General features: G+C 39.9%; 1 protein-coding gene across 2 annotated transcripts in view; it reads right to left on the bottom strand.

Annotated features, from left to right (window-relative positions):
* The window catches only part of PRKCE (protein kinase C epsilon), a 318,791-nt gene that overhangs the window by 67,421 nt on the left and 228,130 nt on the right, over positions 1–23,240 (bottom strand). For both annotated transcript variants that reach the window (XM_087717691.1, XM_087717692.1), the window contains 5 exons: positions 21,415–21,544; positions 16,630–16,772; positions 11,557–11,653; positions 9,924–10,135; positions 5,423–5,596 (listed from right to left, as the gene is read on the bottom strand). In XM_087717691.1, coding sequence (XP_087573817.1) covers positions 5,423–5,596; positions 9,924–10,135; positions 11,557–11,653; positions 16,630–16,772; positions 21,415–21,544 — 756 coding nt within the window. The remainder of the gene's footprint in view (positions 1–5,422; positions 5,597–9,923; positions 10,136–11,556; positions 11,654–16,629; positions 16,773–21,414; positions 21,545–23,240) is intronic.

Below are 23,240 nucleotides of genomic sequence, written 5' to 3' on the forward strand. Positions count from 1 at the left end.
CCTTCCCCTGCCCTGCCCATCAAGCTATGCCACGCCCACCAAGCCATGGCCACAGAACCAGTAGTAAAAAATTTTGAATCCCACCACTGAACCAAACCACAATATTCCAAAACTGTAGATATTGTAGAATATTGATCTGCCTTACAAGACTGTAGTTCATATATGTGAAGTATTAGAAAGACTCATGCAGCTACATAAACTACTAAGTATTATACTTTTCTGAGGAATATTATTGCACCTACTACAAATGAGATATGCAGATTTCAAAATCTGAAAGGCAGATTTCGAACATTCTGATTAAGGAATTCTTTCCACAATAAAGAAACTTCACTATGCTTGGCACAGCGCTCAATTCCATACATGTTCCTGTGACATTCTTTTGCCTGCAGTTTAAAAAAAAGCATTTCACACCAAAAATTTAGAAGGGAATCTAAAATGAAACACATAACAGAAATCCAGAAATTGCAGCTATTTTCCAGGCATTGACACTTGGGAATTAGATAAAAATCAATTTAACTGTTTATATTACTAATATTATTTTAATCTGGAAACTTTTAAAACCTATTCTAATGAATCTTTATAGAAATAAAATGTGTAAATTCACATTTGTATTCCCACATCTTTATCAAACCTCTTAATACTCTTTCTCCAAATTTGCCCAGCCCTAAAATGATAGCGGGCAATTCATGGTCTCCCGCTAATCTGCCCATGCACATCCAAAATATAGCAAAATGTTATGGCAACAAGTTTGATTTTTTTAAAAAAGTCATTTTTATCAAACACATATCTAGTCATAAAAACCTGAAAGACATTATAAAATTGGGGGGGGGGGAGAACAAAATAATTTCAATCCCACCCACTTGGTGGATACAATCCTGTTGTGGCCCTCTGTGTCAAAAAAATTTTTTTTAAGGCAGGACTTCAGCCAGGTTTAAAAGTATCACATTTTTTTCAAATACAAGAGTTTTCAGATCCTTAATATTAGACCCATGTCACCTGAAATTTCCTAGAAGCAGAACTCTCAAATTTACACTCAAGATAAAGCAGGTTGGAATGCTAGCATTTCTATTGCACCAGGGCTTTAAACTGACAGTTTGCCTGCCCATATCATAAAAATCACAAACTTTGTTTATTCTGAGAGTTTAGAAGTTTAATTTGCTTACAATGCCATACTTATCAATATTTCTATGAAGTTATATAACAATTTAAAAAGGAGAAACAGAATAGAACTGTCAAAAAATTCTCCTTTTTATATCTTTAGTGCCACCTTCTGGCACTTCAGATGCAATACAATATATTTATTTTCATATTAAAATCTGTTAGAAGTAAATTCATTTTTAAAGGAGTTTACAGTACAGAATTAGGTGGTAGATTGTGGAATCACTGAAATGGTTTTATAAATATGGTTTAGAAAATGAGTTTTTAATATCTATGTGGAGGAAAACCCAACAAAGAAAATAAGTTGTACTTAAATTTCACAAAACAGACAAATGAAAGCAACTTTAGCAAAAAAACAACTTTGGAGAATATTAGGCATCAACCCCACCCTGGGAACAGATGAATTGGTCCTCCACCAGTCCATATTGCCATCAAATGTGAGACAGACACTCAAGATTCAGGCAAGATACACGAAACCTACCATTCTGTTCCATTGCAATTCTCCGTTTAAAATGAGAATGCGACTTTGTGTTTAATTATGTATTTCAAAGATATCATTTAAAATATTTTCATTTCATAACTTATCTTTCCAGACATCTAACCCAGTTCCTCCTAACATATTTTGACAACTGCAAATGTTAAGGCATAATTAAATTATTAATACAATACAATACAATACAATAATACAATAGCAGAGTTGGAAGGGACTTTGGAGGTCTTCTAGATCAACTCCCTGCCTTGGCAGGAAACTCTATACCATTTCAGACAAATGGATATCCAATATCATCTTAAAGATTTCAAATGTTGGGGCATTCACAACTTCTGGAGGCAAGCTTTTCCACTGATTAATTGTTCTAACTGTCAGGAAATTTCTCCTCGGTTCTAAGTTGCTTCTCTCCTTGATTAGTTTCCACCCATTGCTTCTTGTTCTACACTCAGGTGCCTTGGAGAATAGTTTGACTCCCTCTTCTTTGTGGCAACCCCTGAGATGGTGGCGCAGTGGTTAGAGTGAAGCACTGCAGGCTACTTCAGCTGACTGCAGTTCAGCAGTTCGGCAGTTCAAATCTCACCGGCTCAAGGTTGACTCAGCCTTCCATCCTTCCGAGGTGGGTAAAATGAGGACCCGGATTGTTGGGGGCAATATGCTGACTCTGTAAACTGCTTAGAGAGGGCTGAAAGCCCTATGAAGCAGTATATAAGTCTAACTGCTATTGCTATTGCTATATTGGAACACTACTATCATGTTTCTCCTAGTCCTTCTTTTCATTAAACTAGACATACCCAGTTCCTGCAACCGTTCCTCATATGTTTTAGCCTCCAGTCCCCTAATCATCTTTGTTGCTCTTCTCTGCACTCTTTCTAGAATCTCCACATATTTCTACATTGTGGTGACCAAAACTGAATGCAGTATTCCAAGTGTGGCCTTACCAAGGCATTATAAAGTGGTATTAACACTTCACGTGATCTTGATTCTATCCCTCTGTTTATGTAGCCTAGAACTGTGTTGGCTTTTTTGGCAGCTGCTGCACACTGCTGGCTCATATTTAAATGGTTGTCCTTTACATTTACGTTTACGTTTATTAGGACTTGTATGCCACCCACTCTCGAGAGAGTCAGGACAGCTTACAGATAAAGTAGGGAGAGGGAACATATAAAAATTAAAAAGTACAAACATTAAAACCGCACAACATTCATAACATAAAATGGGGCTGGATAAATCAACAGCCCCAGGCCTGCTGGAAGAGCCAGGTCTTAATCGCTTTGCGGAAGGCCGGGAGAGTAGTAAGGGTCCGGATCTCCATGGGGAGCTCGTTCCATAGGGCCAGAGCAGCTACAGAGAAGGCCCTCCCCTGGGGAGTCGCCAGCCGACATTGGCCGGCAAATGGAATCCGGAGGAGGCCTAATCTGTGCGATCTTATAGGTCTCTGGGAGGTAAATGGCAGGAGGCGGTCTCTCAGGTAACCAGGTCCTAAACCATGAAGGACTTTAAAAGTAATGACTAGCACCTTGAAACGTGTCCGGAGACCAATAGGAAGCCAGTGCAGCTCACGGAGATGTAACGTGGGTGTACCTAGGTACACCCACAATTGCTCGTGTGGCTGTATTCTGGACTAACTGAAGTCTTCGAACACTCTTCAAGGGCAGCCCCATGTAGAGCGCTTTACAGTAATCCAGTCTTGATGTGACGATGGCGTGAGTGACCATCCGAAGGGCCTCCCGGTCCAGATAGGGTCGCAACTGGTGCACCAGGCGAACCTGGGCAAAGGCCCCCCTGGTCACAGCCGACAAGGGATGTTCTAACATCAGCTGCGGATCCAGGAGGACCCCCAAATTGCGAACCCTCTCTGAGGGGCATATAATTTCAGCCCCCAGGCTAAGAGATGGAATAGCTGGACCATCCTTGGGAGGGAGCATCAATAGCCACTCGGTCTTGTCGGGATTGAGTGCAAGCTTGTTCACTCCCATCCAGACCCTGACAGCCTCCAGGCACTGGCCCATCACTTCTACCACTTCGCTGAATTGGCACGGGCCGGACAGATACAATTGTGTATCGTCCACGTATTGGTGGTATTTAACCCCGTGCCGGCGTATGATCTCACCCAGCGGCTTCATGTAGATGTTAAATAGGAGGGGGGACAGGACCGAGCCCTGCGGCACCCGATAATTGAGGGGCCTAGGGGTCGATCTCTGCCCTCCAATCAACACTGACTGCAACCTGTCTGAGAGTTAGGAGGAGAACCACCGTAGGACGGTGCCTCCCACTCCTACCTCTCGCAACCGTCGCAGAAGGATACCATGGTCGATGGTATCGAAGGCCGCTGAGAGGTCAAGAAGCACAAGGATAGAGGAATGACCCCCATCCCTGGCTCGCCAGAGATCATCTATCAGCGCGACCAAAGCAGTTTCCGTGCTGAAACCAGGCCTGAAACCCGACTGAAAGGGATCCAGATAATCCACTTTATCCAAGGTCCGTCAGAGTTGAAAGGCCACCACCTTCTCAACAACCTTCCCTATGAAAGGGAGGTTGGAGACTGGACGATAGTTGTTCAAGATGGCTGGGTCCAGAGAAGGTTTCTTCAGGAGGAGTCTCACCACCACATCCTTTAGGAGGTGCGGGAAGGATCCCTCCCGAAGAGAGGTGTTAACAATCGTCTGGAACCAGCCACGTGTCACCTCCCTGCTGGTTGAGACCAGCCAGGAGGGGCACGGGTCCAGTATACAGGTGGAGGCACTCACCGCTCCCATGGCCTTGTCCACTTCCTCAGGAGCAACAAGTTGAAACTCGCTCCATAAAATCCGCTCAAGACCTTTTCCCGGTACCTCGGCTGGTACCGTGCAATTGGAGTCCAGGTCCGTCCGAATCCGAGCGACTTTATCCGTCAGAAATTGGACAAATTCCTCAGCTCTACCCTGTAAAGGGTGGTCCGCATCCCTCCCTTTCAAGAGGGAACAGGCTATTCTAAACAAGGCAGTTGGGCGCGATTCTGCAGATGAAATAAGAGCGGAAAAATCCGGTTTAGAGCCCCCGCGGCCGCTGTATTCCAAGCAGCGACTAAGGACTCTGCCGGACTGCAGACGAGAGCGTCAGGTATTTCACCAAGCGCCGTCTGAAATCCCATAGGATCCATCAGGCACCTGGGGCGGAACCACCTAATCGGTTCCCCCTCCCTACAGTGGGGGATTGGCATTAGGACTCCAAGATTTCATAGTTACTACTATTGAAGAAGGTACCACCTATACTGTACCTGTGCATTTCATTTTTGTTGCCTAAATGTAGAACCTTACTCTTTTCACCATTGAATTTCATTTTATTAGATAGTGCCCAATGTTCAAGTTTGTCAAGATCCTTCTGTATCTTAAGCCTATCTTCTGGAGTGTTGGCTATTCCTGCCAGCTTGGTGTCATCTGCAAATTTGATGAGTTCCCCATTTATTTCCTCATCCAAATCATTGATGAAGATATTGAAGAGTAGTGGGCCTAAAACAGAGCCTTGGGGTACTCCACTGCATACATCTATCCATGTAGGTGCAATTCTATTGAGGACTATACGTTGAGTGCAGTTGGCCACCCAGTTATGAATCCATCTGGGGTGATGCCGTCTAATCCACATTCTTCTACTTTATCTTGTCATAGGTTATGGTTTACCTTATCAAATGCCTTACTGTGTGACCATCCAGGTGGCAAGTATCATCCAGCTCACAGGAGACTTTAAATTCCTTGACCAGATCAGTAGTTAGGTATGGGATAGATTGAGATAGCTTACCTTGGTCTGGAAGCAGCAGTAGAGCTGTGTTAAATACGGATGCTTTCGTGCTAATGCCAGAATCCGTTTTTCTGTCATTGTACAGTCCACATCATCATCTTGAAGAATGACATCTTTCTTTAAGACTTTCACAGCATATACTTCATCTTTACCTTTGAGTTCCGCTAGCATGACCTAGGATCAAGGACAACATCTCATTTATAAAATACACTGCATACTTGTTACACTAATAACAACTGGGGCAAAAGGAACCATCACAAGCACCTTGAAGCAAAATATTTTGAAAAGGCCCTATGTACAGTACAACATCTCTCTGCTTGTCCAACTACAGACACATCTGTACATATCCCTTAACAGTTCAAGATATAGTTTGAACTCAGTATAAAAAGGTAAGCAGTGTCATCTCCAATTGAAAAATCAGCTTTTCATGAAAGATAGAGCGAAATTCAATACTCATCATAAAGTTTAGTATCCGTGTGAACAAGTAGATCCATTTATTCTCAGGATAACTTTATAATTGAAGATATGCAGAAATTCTTGTTTGATGAACTATGAAGAAAGTTTTGCACATGTTCCAACAACTTATGTACAGCTTCTATAGATGAGAGTATATTTGTAATCAACTGCAATATGCCCATTCATACACTTAGAGTAGATTTCTATTGCTATTAATGCATAATTATTGAATAACTAAATAGAGTACTCCACAAGCCTAATTTTGAGCAACTGTAAGGGGAAATGACATCTGTCTACTACCTACCTATCTGTCTGTTTCTATCTGTCTATCTCTTTAGTGGCTACTTCTTATAAGCCAGCAGGGAAAGGATATAGGGGTACACGTATAAATATTTGTAATTCAGGATCTCTGGCACTAATTAAAAAGCCAAGGATAGACACAATGATTCTACTTTGAACCTGACTGATAAATTTCTGGTTTCAGTTCCATTAGACGTCCCTAACCAAGTCAAGGCTTATAAGATTTTTCAAGTAAACCAGATAGCAACCCCACTCTACCAAGTCTTACAAATTGTAGCCACAACTTTGGGCCCTTTGTCAACATGGTTCAACATTCACTTTCCCTCTACTATAACAAGTCTTTCTGCTTCTGGCTACATGGCCCTTATCCACTTGTTCATGAACTAACGCTAGAATGAATAGAGCATGATATGAATTTCCTCCTCAGTAAATTTCAGTCAAATAGTTTGCATATTTTTTTGCACCACAAAACTCAGTCTCTGAATGCAATTTTAACTGGAATAATCAAACTAGGTATTAGCTAGATAAACTGAATAGACCACTGTAGAGTTTTGCAAAGTCATTGTGTGATGATTTCACAAATAGTCCAGTAGTTGATCTAAGTCCCACAGCTCACATCAACACAAAGCAATTGCAAATAAATGTATTGAACATGCATAAATAGTGTTCTTTAATTAATTAAGTATTTAAAATATATCAGAATTTAGTAACAAATGAGATCACAAAAGACATTGAAAGGCATATAAATTAGCCTTTACATTTATACTTCACAATACAGATGATGATGTCATCAGAACCAATGTACATTCAATATGGACATAGTTTTTGCTGCAGATGAGAGCCAGGTTCAAGATTTAGCAAAATTATACACCTACCAAGAGCATACGGATTAGAACAGTCTATAATCAAGTGATTCCTCTTTACCATAGCAACTTGCTTATTCACTCAGGCATGATAGCTAGTGGTATGAAGGGACATTGTAGTGAGAGGGGGTGGGCGAGGGGGGGAGGGAAGGGGGAGGGAAAGAGAGACAGAAAACAGTGGATTGGAAAAAGCTGCTTGGTCTAGTACTGCAACCATAGCTTTGTATCTGGACAATGCTGCATCCATGTTTTTTACATATATACATTATATATACATCCATATATAATTTTACCCTAAAGAACATTGCAGCATTGTCCAGATATACCAATGATTGCAGTACAGTACTAGAACAAGCCGCTTTCTCCAATCTACTGTTTTCTGTTTGACTAGAAATACCATACTTCCTAATCAGCAGTTGCAGGGAAGCCTCCAAGTTGCAGATAGAAACATATAAAGGAAGTGAACCTGGGGAATGTTCAAAGAATGTACCCTCACACAAGAGAGGGAATCATGGCAAAGTTGGATCTCTTTTTTTTTTAATAACACAGGTCTTCTTGAGTAAATATATTGGCCCCAATGATGATATTTGGCATATGTCTATGACCTTTAGAATTGTAGATATCTCTGATTACCTTGCAAAGAGCTGAAGAAGCCAACAATGGTTCTATAATTATAGAAAGTGAGATTTGTCATTATTTTTTTCACTATTTTGTAACCGCTTTATTAGGTGTAGTGATTGAAGCCAGAACAAATGCAGTCTAATATCTACATGCCATGTTAAGTGTGCATAGCTGGCGAACAGAAAATATAAGCACAAAATTATTTGATTTGCAGGATCAGAAAAAGCAAAACAGGAAACATCTACACAGTGAAGAAATGTCAATCACCTGACAGAACACTTTTTACAGTCAGGCTCCTTGACAAACATAATTTAGCACTTCAATAAGTAGATATGTATTCAACTCACAGTATAATATTGACATTAAAAAAATCAGACTTTGAAATGAGAAATATTTCTGCCACAGGACTTGTAGAAATTCACAGTTATATACTCTTGCTATAGTTTTTTTCTGTACATATATTGCAACATATTCTTTTATAACAACAATAAAGCACCAGTTTGTCATGTGTAAAGGACATGTGAACAGAATGTAGAGCCTGGTCTTCTGCAACTACAACTCCAACATCAACTTTTTGTCAAATTACTCTCCTGAAGATATATTGGCTTATGATTTTATGTAAGGTCAGAAATTCTGGAATGTCTTCATGCCTAGAAGGCATCCGTTGAAAAAGAGTTGCCAATATTATCCATTGATTCAAACTAGCTCACAAGGCAGCAGCAGCTGAAGGAGACTGAAGTCAAGATGATCTCACAAGAATCCATTGTACCTACCAGCTTAGATCTGACACCACTTAATGGGTCAGCAAGTTTATCTGTGCCCAAAGTATATTTGCACTGTGTAGGTGGGATTTAACAAGCAGTGTCATAAAGGACTAGAGAAACCAAAGTCAAATTGCAATTTAATTGTAAGATTCATACAATGGCAGAGATAATTCTCCTGGTGAGGAAGACTACATGACTTTACAAATGACTCCTGAAGGTACTTCCTGATCCCAAAATCATGGAAACAAATATCACCAGTTGCAGGCTGAGATACAGAATGCTATGAATTTCCTACAATCTTTCAGGCATGCATTTAGCATTTCTTGCCATCCTATTGGATTTTTCCTTCCTTCCATTCATTTTTTTTCTTTTCTATTTTTAAAAGCATTTATATTTAAATCTCTAGATTAATGGGCAATATACTTTAAGGGCAAAAAGCAAAAATAAGGAAAAAAATAATGCAGGAATAAAAAACCAAAACATAATTTAAGGCTAATGAAGTATAGCAATGAATGAGCTGCCAAAGACTTGTGGAATAAAATGGATTTAACTGATTTTAGAATGTCAGCAAAGTTGAGGCCACGTGTACCTCTGGGAGGAGAAGGTTCTGAAGGATGAGGACCACCACAAAGTTTGTCTTATCCTCATTTAATGTATTTCACTGGAGAATTTGGGAGGGGGGGTTAACAGCCTTTCTCTAAATAAACAAACTGGACAATCCAATCCAATAATGATAACGTGATGCAGAATATATTTTGAGAGAATTGGGGGCGGTGGGGTGTTCTGTTAAGATACAGCCTATTGTGCTTTAAAATGACTTCTACTGTACTGCCTTAGAATGGATTCTACTGTACAGAGCTGTGTTGTTGCCATGGTAACAGCTTCACAGTACTCCACAAGGGGGCTCCCTCTGGTAAGGGGGAAAATTCAACATTAGAAATTGCGGTGACGTTCATAGAAGGAGAGTCGGGATAAATAAATACCCATGCAGCGCAGGGCTATCAGCTAGTAATTTATCTAATTTAGTTTGGTCTCCTGTTCACTGCTTTTTATAAAGTCTTTTTATGTGGCTCTTTCTTAATATGCTATTCTAATACTGTTTTTGGCAAAACAAAAGTTGTATACCTTGGCCATAATTTCATGTGACAAAGAATGTATTTCTATAGGTACCATAAATTACCTTTACATTTATGAGGCAGGATGAAGAGATGCTGCCTCAAAAACAAAGACCCCATAGCCTACAACAGGATGATAGATGAAGAAAGAGGCTCAGAAGGGATCCTTCCAATCTTCTCAAGCTGTAAAGGAGATGGTAGGATATCTCTAGCTTGAGACTTGCAATATTCTGTTAATGTACTCTTACAGTTAAGTAACATTAGATCATCTGTTCATGTTTCCTGTTTAGTCTACCTGAGAAGCCTGTAATATTTTCAGCTTAGGAATTATGATAAGGCAAGTGACCAAAAAAGAATCAAGTAGCATTTGGAGGCTGCTCACCTTTCCAAAGCTGCCTTTTCCTAATACTTTGATGAAGTTGAATTCCTCCAGGCCCATTCGCTTTGTCTGAGCTTTGACGTCACCATTTTCCCCATTCTCCCCCGGTGTATTAAGTTGGCTATCAGTTGAGCTTGTTGCTGCTCCCCTATGTTCTTCTCCCCGATTGTCAAATGATAATGCTTTCCTGATGTTATTTTCAAGCTCTTTGATTTCTGTGTGAAGACAAAAAAAAAAACAGTATTGACCGGCAAAATATTTTGCAAAAACCTCTGCAGGATTTAATATTAATTTTGGAGACAGACGAATTATATCAGGTGCTTTTGGAGTCATAAAGAATGAGAGGTTATGGTTCCCAATTTTACTTTCCTGACTGAATTTAAACTGGTCTAGGGGCAGAAAACAAAGGAATCTTGTGGGAAAATGTATGCCTTAAACAGAGAGCAGCCTATCAGATTTTGGCTCTGCTCCAGAATTCCTTTGGGAGGTTCAGAGCCTTTAAAGCAGTGGTTCCCAAACTTGGCAACTTTAAGACTTGTGGACTTCAACTCCCAGAATTCTCCAGCTAGCAGAGCAGAGCTGGCTGGAGAATTCTGGGAGTTGAAGTCCACAAGTCTTAAAGTTGCTAAGTTTGGGAACCACTGCCTTAAAGGGTTCCCTGACATAGCACACTGGAGCATTGTGACATAGAATTAGGTTGTTTTGTCATTTTAAGGCAGCAGTGATAAACTGAGACTCCAGGGCTACCTGTACCTCTAAAATGTCTTCTGACTATTATTGTTGACAACTGGTGGTGTAATTTTCTGCCATTTTGAAATTTAATTGCAAATAAACTCTAAACGCATCATAAAAAAGAAGAATTCGTTGTGTGACAACTATTTGTCTCTTGACCCCACTCATTGTGGACACACAAAAGACATTGCCAACCATGGCTTTTCCCTGTTTGGGATTATTAATTATTAGATCCCAATAATTGATGCTTTAATTATTGGGGTGTTTTAAAAAACAGTTACAGTGTTGGGTCCAGACAAGATTTTAAGGCTTTGGGGAATCTCATCAGCATGGGAGCTATACAACACTTACATCATTACAGACGCTGCTACAAGAAAAGTATGCTTCTTGGATCCCCCCAAAAATGGCTCGGTTTAATTGAGGGGATCTGAAATATGCCCACTCTGCCAGATCATAGTGGACAGGCAGAAATCATAGAAGACAAATAGTCCTGAAAATAGCTAGACACTATACCAGGTAGGGCTTCACAGGTGATAACCAGGACCTTGAATTACACCCGGCAGCACAATGGGAATCATATAGCTCAAGAAGAAGAGATCAGTGTGCTGAGACAAGGCAATCACTGCTTGCACCACTATGTTCTGGACCAATTGAAGCTTTCAGTGGAGGGTGGGGGGTCTTCAAGAACACCCCATGTATTCTGCACTGCAACAGCCACACTATGAAGTGACAAGGGCATGAGTGACTATCTGAAGGCTAACTGATTCAAATTATGATATTGTTTAGAAGTCGAATGTTCTGTTAAATTAGAACTGGTGGAACCACATTTTTAAATGACATAGGTTAGTCAAAATGTTAAGGTAAGTGCAGTTTATTTATTAGGAGAAAATATATGTTGATGAACCTTGATCACATGGGGAAGTTGGCGCTGACTTTGATCTGTCATCTTCTCCTGGTGAGGATCCAGGAACTGGCGGTTGAGATTCTGCACCTGGAACAAGCTAAGAATAATCCAACAAAAGAGACACTTAATCACAGTGATGTGCTTTTCTGACATGGTATTTATGAGACACTAAAGATGTAACTTCACATAACAATGTTTTTCTGCAAAAGGAGAAAGGCAACTGAAAATACATTTTACCTTTAATCAAAGTTTAAATCTGGAGTTTCTTTAAATGGTATCGAGCCTTTAAAACCCTTTAAAGGTCTTTTTAAAATGCTCCAACACTGCAAGTTTTCAAGAAGAGATTGGACAACCATTTGCCTGAAATGGCATAGGGTTTCCTGCCTAAGCAGGGGGTGGACTAGAAGGCCTCCAAGGTGCCTTCCTATTCTCTATTCTATTCTATTCTATTCTCTTTTCTACTCTACTCTATTCTATTCTATTCTCTTTTCTACTCTACTCTACTTTATTCTAAGTTTGTGAAATAAGATTCTAATAAAATCTTCATGGATTTAATCCATTGTAATATGCTTCTAGAAAAATATTGATGACATATGAAAATGTGCAAGACTAAAATTTGAGTGGGTTTTAGATAGATCATATTCACCAAAGCCTAAGGATGCTTGATTTTAACAATTTTTGTAGGCGCATGAGCCAAAAGAACGATACAGTTTCATGCTAAGATTTAAACATATACAGCTTCATCAGAAATCATTGCTGAGCCCAAAGTACCCAACGGCAATGCAAGACTACCTCTAACCACTAAGAAATCTGTGCTGGTTTCTTGTATGGAGGCTCTCTGTATCTAAGATATCAAGATCCACTTGGAAATGCTCAGTGTTCCATATACAAAAGATGTGAGAATTATGAAGATCAATAAATATATTTTTCTGTGTCAGTGGGTGACTCCCTCTTCATGGAGGACTGGTTAGCACCAATCTTGAGATTATTCTGTAAGGCTAAAGAGAACTCTTCCACAGGACTTTTCAATTATGATGTTGTGTTGCTATGATTGGTTGGCACCATCTATGGTTATCATTTTTCTGTTTTTATTATTCTATGCCAGTGATGGCGAACCTTTTTTGGCTCCCGTGCCAAAAGCGGGGGGAGCGCAGGGGGATTGTGCGTGGGCATGCCACACCTATAATGCTATGCACATGACACCCATAATCCATGTGCACATGATCAGCCCCCCCCCCCCCCGCATTTGGCACAATTATTTTTGTCCTTCAAAGGTTCCAGAGGCTTTCTAGGATGCTGGGGAGGGCAAAAACAGCCCTGCCCCCCACACTCCGAGGCCTCAGGAGCTTCCCTTCAGGCTCCAGAGGGTGAAAAACAGACCTACAGACAAATTGGAAGTCCCAGTTTGCTCATAGGGCCAGTTTTTGCCCTCCGGAGCCTTCAGGGAAGCCTCCTGAAGGCTCTGGGGCGAAAAACAGCCTCAAAAGAAGGTTGAAGTCAGCTGGCCAGCACGTGCATGTGCGCTAGTCAGCTGACAGGGCAACGCTTCACGTGCCCAAGGAAATGGCTCCGCGGGCCACCTGTGGCACTTGTGCCATAGGTTTGCCATCACAGTTCTATGCTGTTCTTTGATCCACCATTTTATTTCTATGACTGTTTTGTTTCTTGTTGGAAGTGACTGTGAGTTGCTCTGTTTGCTAGTATTAAGTTAATTAAATAAATTTATATAGGACAGGCCGACAATATTCTGTGAAAAAGCAGCACATGCTATTTCTGCTTCACTATTGAAGTCAGTAAAGCAACTCCAGAAAGCAATGTTTAGACACCTACCTGGGAGAAAGCCATACTGTCCACAATAGGATTTACATATCAGTGTACACAAATTGTATGGACCATGTATGTATCGCTGGGTATAATTACTGCATTCTCCATATGTACAGTATACTTTCTAACTGATGTGTGTTTGTGTAGAAGGTTTTGCAAATATCTACTGAATTGTTTCGGAAGAATGTTATTTCACTATGTTTCCATTTGACATCATTGTAATAGCATAGAGGGCAGAGTTTTTCAACTAGATAAGAGTATTTACATTTAAGAGTATTTACATTCATGTGTGTTCCCAGAAAAGGACTTCAAAGCAGTGGCTGTGATGTTTATGTGGCTTCCTGACAAGAAATGTTCTTTCTAACAATTGAAAAAAGAATACAACCATCTGTGATTTCATTGCTACTAAGGTCACATCAGTCTAAGGGACAAATTGCTAATAATTGTCCCTTAATAAGTTTCATATGCATGATGCAACTTCAGGTTTTGATTATAATTTAATTAATTACAGAAGGCAGGAGAAATTGGGGACTGGAAATTTATCTCTTTTCTTCCAGAATGCAGAGCTCTTCTCACTCAAAAGTCAGATCCCTAATGATCTGATTTATGATAGCCATAATTTCATTTCTATTGGATTACTACTTCGTGGTCTGGAATCTTGTAAGGAAAATTGTTCTCAGCTAGCAAGAGAAGAGAACCGTGCCTTCCCATTCCAGTTATGCTGCAAACATCCACCCTTAATATTTTTTCATCAGTAGTAAGGGGCTTTTTAAGTCTGATGTCACGTACATTTTCAGGGTAGCATCTAATTTATCCTTTAGCCCCATTAGTCTTCCATCTCTTCAAAGATAACAAAAAGTTAATCTGATATTGTAATTCTAAAGCAGGGTATTTACCTGGGCCATGTAATTTAACAGAAAGGAAAAATAAATGTGTGGACAGTAATTCATCTTCTTTAATTAAAATATCTAAAAGTATTTATTCTAATCTACAACATGCCACTCAAAAGGCTAAACTGAAACAGGTTATATATCCTGGTTGATGGTAAGGAAGTTGTACGAGAAATGCAAATTCATGGATTTCAAGCACAATGTCAAGCTTTCTTATTCATAGGTAACATGTTTTAGTTACTATGTCAAGAAAAAAGTTAGATTTCCTACCCAAAATGCAACAGTCTAAATCTAATTTGTTTCGGTCATAATTATTTAAGCAAGAAACAATTATACTGTGTGTCCCCGAAAATAAGATAGGGTCTTATTTTCTTTTTACCCACAAAATATGGCTTGGGCCTTATTATGAGGGGAGGGTTTATTGTTTTGGGGTTGCCGGGTGGCTGCTCTCTTGTGAGCGGGCTCCCAAAGAGCTGGACACAGCCTCATGGGCGAATGGTTGTGTTACGCTGTCGCAGAAGCACAACACAACAGCCATGAAGTGACCACGTTCACGAGCAGCCACCCAGCAAACCCCCTTTCCAGCCGGGCACAGCACCATTTACTGACCTAGGGGTATCGCCAAGTCACGTGAGCGCCTGCTTGCCGCCACCCAGCTCCCGTGGCTTGGCACCTTCAAAATGTCAGTGAAAGGCGCTCTGCACTGTTGGAGGGGGTTGCGCGAGTGGCTGTTCTGCTCCCACTCATGCGCCTCCCAGCCTCACAATGCCCTGGCCCAGCTCTCCCCACAGAGGCAGAGTACCTTCGCTGCTGCCACCACCACATGGCTTTTTCGGCAGCTTCCAAACTGAGTCTTCCAGCAGTGGCCCCTCTGGGCTTACGCTCTATGGTTTTATGCTCAGCCGGCAGCTGGCCCACAACCATAGAGCGTATGTCCAGAGCAGCCACTGCTAGAAGACTTGGTTTGGAAGCCGCTGAAAAAGCGATGCGGCGGTGGTGGCAGCGGAGGTACTCTGTCTCTGTGGGGAGAGCTGGGCCAGGGCATCGTGAGGCTGGGAGGCACACGAGCGGGAGCGGAACAGCCACTCGTGCAACCTCCCTCTCCAGCCATGCAGAGCACCTTTCACTGGCATTTCAAAGGCACTAAGCCACGGGAGCTGGGCGGCGGCAAACAGGCGCTCACATGGTTTGGTGATACCCCTAGGTCAGTGAATGACACTATGCCCAGCTGGAAAGGGAGTTTGCCGGGTGGCTGCTCATGAGCATGATCATTTCATGGCTGTTGAGTTGTGCTGCTATGACAGTGCAACACAGCCATTCGCCAATGAGGCTGTTCCCAGCTCTTTGGGAGCCTGCTCTCAAGAGAGCAGTTGCCCAGCAACCCCCCTCTTCAGCTGGGCACAGCGCTGCTCACCAACCTAGCAGTATCCCAAAGGCACCAAGCAATGCAATCACCTTTGCCTCTCTCCTGGTTCCCGTGGCTTGGCACCTTTGGTATACCGCTAGGTTGGTGAGCAGTGTTCTGGCTGGCTGGAGGTGGGGGGTTGTCCAGGGGGATTATTTGTGGGGGTGGGCTTATAATTTTGCCCACCAGAAAAATGTGGCATGGCCTTATTATCAGGACATGTTGTATTTTCGAGGAAACACGGTAGTACATGTTATAAGTTAGGCAGGTTTCGCTGTAGCAAAAGTCATCTGCAAATTAGGAACTCAGCAATGATTAAAAACACTCTTGTCCAACTTTTTATTGTCTAGATACATTATAGACAGATTATAGCTCTGTAATTTAGACATCACCAAGTTAAGGAAGGTTATTTTAAATACTTATCTTGACTTACGACAGCATGATCTACCATTCCACTTTATTGGCTGCTATTTTGTACAGGAAGGGAGTAAGCCAACATTTTCAGTACCAGAATAAATATTTGGGATGGGTGAAATATTTCCAGGTCATTGCTAGTTTTGCACATTTTATCCAGACAACACAGAATCATTGTACCGTCATGCTTTTTACATTAATTTGCACATTCCTCTCCATAAATGTCTTCTAAATGCATATTTTAATGTATTTAAATTGCTAAAGAAGGAAATTGGAAAGAGGAGGAAATCTTTTCAGTAATTTGTTGTTGTGAAGTCTGATAGATAGCTGAAGTGCAATCTGCCCGTTGGTTTGTGAGGGCCATCATCAGGTTATTTTGTTTAGGAAGTGACAAATACATTCCTTGAGGATCCTTAAAGGAACCAGAACATATAGTTATGTTCTTAAATCCAAACTAAAATAAAAGGACACAAGATGTCTCCCATGCTTCACAGTGCAGAACCATTATTAGTTCATATTTTAAACTGTTTCCTTGGTTACCTTCTTCCTCCTTTGTCCGCTATTAGTGATCTTATCTGGAGTAACGCCAAGATCTGCAAGTACTTTAGCTATGCCTCTAGCATCTACTCCACAGTTGGGTGCTACATTTGTTTCACAGCGTCTATGTACATTCATCTTGCAAACTGTAATGTAAACCAAACAGAAGGGAGGGGGGCAAGAAAGATCCAGGTTAAATAAGATTAAGCTGTCCTGACATATTACTATCTATTATTTATCCGTATTATTCATAAAATCCCTTTTACAGTCCCTGTAACGAGAATCTGATTTAATACACTAAACAGATTGGTAACAGTTCAGATAAGTTTTATTCTATAAAGAACTGGCTTGCAGAATTGAACTAAAGAGTAACTCAGGGATGAACAATACTCTCCTCACTCATAGAGATTACTCCGGATTATTGGGTGGGATTTGGGTGAGATCCCAGTCCAATTCATCAGTACGATTTTGGAGCCATTTGCAAACCCCCAAATAAAGAAAATAAGCTCAATAATTTACTTCCTTACAAAACAACTTTTCCCAACTCACCAAAAATGGACCAAAAACCAGAAAATGGGGGGGAGCGGGCAGAAATTAAGCATTGATGATGATAGAAAAAGTTCTTTAATCTGCCCTAATTCTAACTGCAATCTTCTGTACAACAGCAATCAAATAAAAACACTGTAGGGACTTGTTCCTTGTCTCTCCTTCAAATGTTTGGCTACAAAGATTCCATAGCAGTCTTTGTGGAAAATAAAATCAACACGTCCATTGTGGTACAAAAATAAGGAAGATCATGAAGACCCAGATTGCATTGTCAGTCATGAAATTCATAAGCTGACTCCGGACTGATGATTACTCTTCAGTACAACTTAGCCCATAGGACTTTTGTGAGGAGGGAAACGCATGGGCTCCTGAAGGAAATGTGGGAGACAAATGCAATGAACAAGGAAAAGAAGAAAGCAAAAACAAGCAATCTTCTTTGTAAGATTTTAGAGTGAATTATATATAGCTAAAATCAATACAAGCACTTTGACATTTTAACAACTCAAGGAGCTCACAGTGTTGTGTTAAACAGGAACAGTATTTTTGTTGCCATTTTAGTTCAATTTTTTTTAAAAAAAAAAACCTTTGGTACATATTCCTGATTCTCTACCTTCATTCCCAGAAGCTTTTACTTATCTATTTGGCTCTCCCTTTCTCTGGGATTTCATTTTATCCTCTTTTGGGCACAGCGTGTTTTCATTTAATGTTACCTCTTTGATCATCATATCTCAGTCACTCCTCCAAGATCTCACTGAAGTCCCTTCTTTCAAGTTCCTCTTACTTTATTTTCCCTCCATCTCTATACCACAGCTACTTCTGAACCCCATTTCCTGCTTCCCAGTGGTCTCCCTTTGCACATAACCCTCTCATTCCCTAATCACCCCACGGTATTCTTTTTGCTATTTCTGCACCACAACAGCTTTCTGAATCTATGTTTTTTTCCTTCATTTCTTTATTTGGCTCAGTTTAATTTCCCTTACATTATCTCTGTGTTTCCTCTGTAGATATCCACTTGTTCTCTTTACCTTCTAACCACAAAGCTTTTACTCCCTTAGTGGAAAATAACTGACAGCTCCAATAAATAGGGCTAACTGGCAGCAATTTTTCCAATTACATCCAGTTATATCAGTTACCATGGTCATAATTCACAAGAATTTCCCACATCATCCTGCCTGTTTGCAGAAGAAACTGCAATCAACCCTTGATCCTTGTAAATGCAGACCCAAATTAAGACTAAAAAGGAATAATATATATGCTTCACATAAATATATTGATTTCAAATGTACATGTGGAAGCATCAAATAATTGGCGAGAGATTGTTTAATATCCAACCTCTTTTTTTGGGGGGGGGGATTTATTGTCATCATAGCAGTGCTGGATTACACTTGTGCTTTCTTGTGGAGGAAATTAAAATAGCATATGCAGATTTTGCAGAAATGAAACAAAAAGGTAAGGAAATTTGCGGGAGAAAATTCCTCTGTGCCAAACTGATGCAGAGATTGCTAAAAAATCTGGTGGAGAAAATATAATTTGAATACCATTAGGTCCATCTTACAATCCTATCCTTTCCTGTTTTGTTATCATTATGTCTGGAGTGATGCCACACAATGAAAGAATATTTATTGCAAAGCTGAGATTTCTATTTGCTCATTTACCCAAAGAAGAAGGTCCTTGTGCTTTCAAAACAGCATCCTTTCAGAATGCCCCTTGAATTATTCAGAAATAAAAATACTCACATGATTGATCTCTGTTTTATCTGGGTTTTCACTGAGAAAAAGAGACCAAGCTTACTCTGAATACAGCCCAATATTGCATTTTCTTAAAACATGCAAATTACTGAGGAAAAGTAGAAAGATTTGAAAAGGCCAGTATGAAAAATGACAGTAGTGGCTGGCCATCCTTATTTCCCCTGGTCTTTCTCTTTGAAATATTTTAGATACTTTCTGTTCTGTTTGCAGTTAGAAATGAATAAGTAAAGGGAATATTCAAAGTACTAAGCTTTTTCCCCTCACATGTGCTAAAGTTTAAACTGCAAGATAAAGAACACCCATTATGAAAATGAGATGGCAAAATAGAGAATGCTGACCACTAAAAATGTGGTTTTACTTTGGAAAGTTGAAGTGTACAGCATTTCTCTGTACTCTAACATAAATCTAATGCTGGCAGAGATATTTGGTACAGGTTTTCAAAGGAAAGTTATTTATTGCTTTCACTTTTTAATTTTCCAATGCAAACAAAAATCCTTACAAAAATGTGCATTTTAAAAGAATGCGTATAATTCACATTTTCATGCCTGATTCTGTGGTGAAATGTATGCATACATACTAATGCCATAATAAAACAAAACAGGTTCATGAATCTATAGAAATATTAAATTTGTGCAAAGATCTGTGGTAAAACTATGCTGTTAAATATCTAATGTTGGCTCCCTTCCCATCGTCCGTCCCCCCCCCCAAAAAAAAACATTAATGTCAGCATTTAATAATCAGAATTTTTTAAAGCTTTGGAATATAACCTTTTGTTCTTTGGATTTATATTCCAAAGGAAAGACAGCAAAATGAAAAGAATCAAATTTGGGATATTTAGATTTAAGTTCTATGTTTACCATGCATTCATTATTTCATTTCCATCTCTCTATTTCTCCTGTGTTATTCCTAATAAAATTTGAGAGAGATCTTGCAGATAGAATGAGTTTTTAGCAAGTGTGCTAGTTCACATCAGATGATCTCTTACCTCCAAAGTAAGAGTGCAAATTATGCTTATTTTACATCAGTTGCAACTAGTGAAAAAGAACAGGCAGGAGAGTAGATTAAATGTGCATAGCAAATATATGGTTGTGTATTCAGACCAATGATGGGTTCTGAATCCCGTTGCAACTGGTACAGTGCAATGGAGCCGGGTGCCCACCACTCTCCTGTCTGTTCTTTTTCACTAGTTACAACTGATGTAAATTGAGCATAATTTGCTCCAGCTGCTCGGTGGAGCATTGCGCAGGTGCCGTACACTCTGTGTGCATGCGCAAATGCCCCGATTGGCTCAAATAGCAGTAAGGAGAGCAGAAGGCCGGGTGGGCCTCGGGAATACCATACCAGAATGGTACCTGGTGCTCCAAGCAGGCACCGGTATGCCCATACCGGGGCGTATCGGTCGTATCCCACCACTGATTCAGACTCAAGTATTATGTTAGAGAAAATAGTAAATTCTTGGATACACCCTTTGTCTTCATTAAGTGATCAGGGGTGAGTTCCCACAGACACTACTTTCAGTTCACTCATGTGTGCATCACGCACACATGCGCAGTGCAATTAAAATTGTTCTGCGCATGCGCAGAACCAAAAAAAAAGAGAACTGGCTTGGGGGCATGGCAGGTTTGGGTCACTGCTGGTTCACCAAACCACTACCAGTTCAGCCGAACCTGTCCGAACCAGTAGGATCCCACCATTGTATGTGATCCTAATTGTCCCACACTGCAATTTTTCCCCTCCATATTGATCACTATCAAATAATGCCATTAACTTAGGGAGGTTTATATTTTTGCATGTCACTTTCTGAATCTGGCCAGATTGTCTGCCATGTGCTTGCAATTTATACTGCTCATACCAACAAAAGTTCCCATTGACAATGAAATGTTTTATTCTAACGTACAACAAATGGGTAGGAAAGCAATTGGGACTTAATCAACCACACAGACTATGAGTTAAATGTGAAAAACATTTCAGTCTGGGCAAAACTTTCTCTGAACTGAAGGCCAGAACTTTATATATCAAATTATTCTATTAACTGGATATTACATAATTTTCTGAGAACTCTTTTTTAGCTGTCACATGCAAATTAGTGCATTACTGTGCAATTACACGTGGAAATATAACTTCTCTATAACAACTGGATCTATAGAGCTTGATCTTAAAAACTTGCTCAAGGCTACTGACTTGAGCAGTGCAAGTACATTTAACTCTTACTTTTTAGGTTGCAGTTTACATACTTTACTTGTAAGAGATTAATTACTTTAATTATATAAGTATTGTACCAACCAAAGGAGAGTCATCTAAGACCGATTTTGTTTCTGTTTAAGGTCCCACAGATGCTTTTTCAAAAGGCAACTGGACTTTGGGACAACCATGACCTGGAGACTGAGAATCTCCATAGACATTTCAGTTTAATGTACATCAAGGTAGACATGAATGGGACTAAGCTATAACATTAATAGCAAAATCCTGCATTTAAATAGAAAATGTATCTTACCTTTGCATTGTAAACCTTGTCTCAGAAGACCCCAAAGCAATGAACCACAGTGGTCACAGAAGGTGGGCACTTTGTAATTGTGAATGCTAAACTTGTGAGGCATATTAACACTGAAACGCTGAGAACCCACCTGGAAGATAAAAAGTGCAAAAGGACCAAAGTTAGCGTGCTACTGTTTAATCCAGTGTAGCTGATTGGTGAATTTGGGGAGATGAAATCCACTGATTTTAGAGTTGCCAAAGTTAAAAAAACATTGAATTAATCTCAACTCCTAGAAAAATAAAGTTGCTACCCTCTCAGGTTTTTTTTTTTAAAGTTTCCTATCACACTTAAAGATATACAGTATTACTGTATCAGTTCAGAAATTCCAGAAAACTGGAATCCAAGAATGAAATCAATACAGGAAATCACAAGGTTATGCTGGCATAATATGTAGCATTAGATACTACTGTAGGTCACTAACTGGCATAAAATATCTTTTATTGAAAACACTGAGCATGTTGCCTTGCAAGGTAAGGGGGGCATTGAAAATGAGGTCAGAACAATGTTCTTTGGAAATGGAAATGCAACAGAAGAGGGATCTGAACAGGTGAACCTTTTAGCAAGAAGCCCATGAATGTACAGTATCTTATTACACTCTGAGAGTTGAAATTAGCCTTCCCCAAATTAGTTGTCCTCAAGAAATATTGAACTAAAACTTACATTATAACTTTCACAAAGCAAATTGCAGTCAGTCACCTTCATAGCCTGGGAGGATGGTTCAGAACCTATGTTATATATTTCAATGTTTTTAAAGCAATAATTATTGCTTCCATTGAAATGTTTCATTCTCCCCATGCAGATATAATTAGAATGAGGCAAACAAATCAGAAACCAAACAAATCCCATCAATCCTGTAACTATATATATGTGTGTGTGTGTGTGTGTGTGTGTGTGTGTGTGTGTGTGTGTGTGTGTGTATGTATATATATATATATATATATATATATATATATATATATATATATATATATATATATATATACGTTTGTGTGTGTGTGTATGTATGTATGTATGTATATGTATGTATGTATGTGTGTGTGTGTGTGTGTGTGTGTGTGTAAAATGGGAGAGGTGGTAGCAATTTGAGAAGGTTAAGAGGTTTTCCAAATGAAAATGCAGTCCCTAGGGTGAATAAGGTGAACTTCAATTGCTAATCACATTGACACGGAGGTGATTTCGATCTACCCTGGGTTCAGATATTGTAGGCATGGACAAAAAACCATTGTGTTGAGGTAATAGCTCCACTATATGACTGCAATATATGACTGCCCTGTGCTTGAAGGGACAGACTGTATGATCACTGGATAAGTCATATGACTCACCCAACCTAACATCATATGGGATCCTTTACAGCAGGCTGTTGACATGATTATGAAAACAAATAGGATGGCATGCAGCAATAGGAATTAGGAAAATAAGATGATGGACATTTGCCACATGGAAAAGCACTAGCAATTTATTATGTTTTATTTTTGTGAAAAGGATGGAAGAATGAGTGTTTAGACATGGACATGGGACAAGGCAAGTACCCAGCAAGGCAACACTGACTGGCTAGCAGTCCATTGTGGTCAGCCATTGGCCAGAAAAGGCCAAAACTAAGTAATTTAGGCTCTCTATGAACTCTAGACCCATCATGTCTATGCTCACAGCGTCTTGATGTCTAGATCTGAAGAGAGTCAAAACAACCTAGATCAGTTTTGTGTGTATTCTAAATCAAGAGATGGAAAGACTGGTTATTTGGAAGAACCTTGCCTTAAACACATTAATTCTGCACAGTTTCCTTT

This window comes from Thamnophis sirtalis, unplaced genomic scaffold (assembly GCF_051295495.1).
Source record: "Thamnophis sirtalis isolate CommonGarterSnake01/CBP01778 unplaced genomic scaffold, rThaSir2_p1.2 scaffold_6, whole genome shotgun sequence".
Lineage (NCBI taxonomy): Eukaryota > Metazoa > Chordata > Lepidosauria > Squamata > Natricidae > Thamnophis > Thamnophis sirtalis.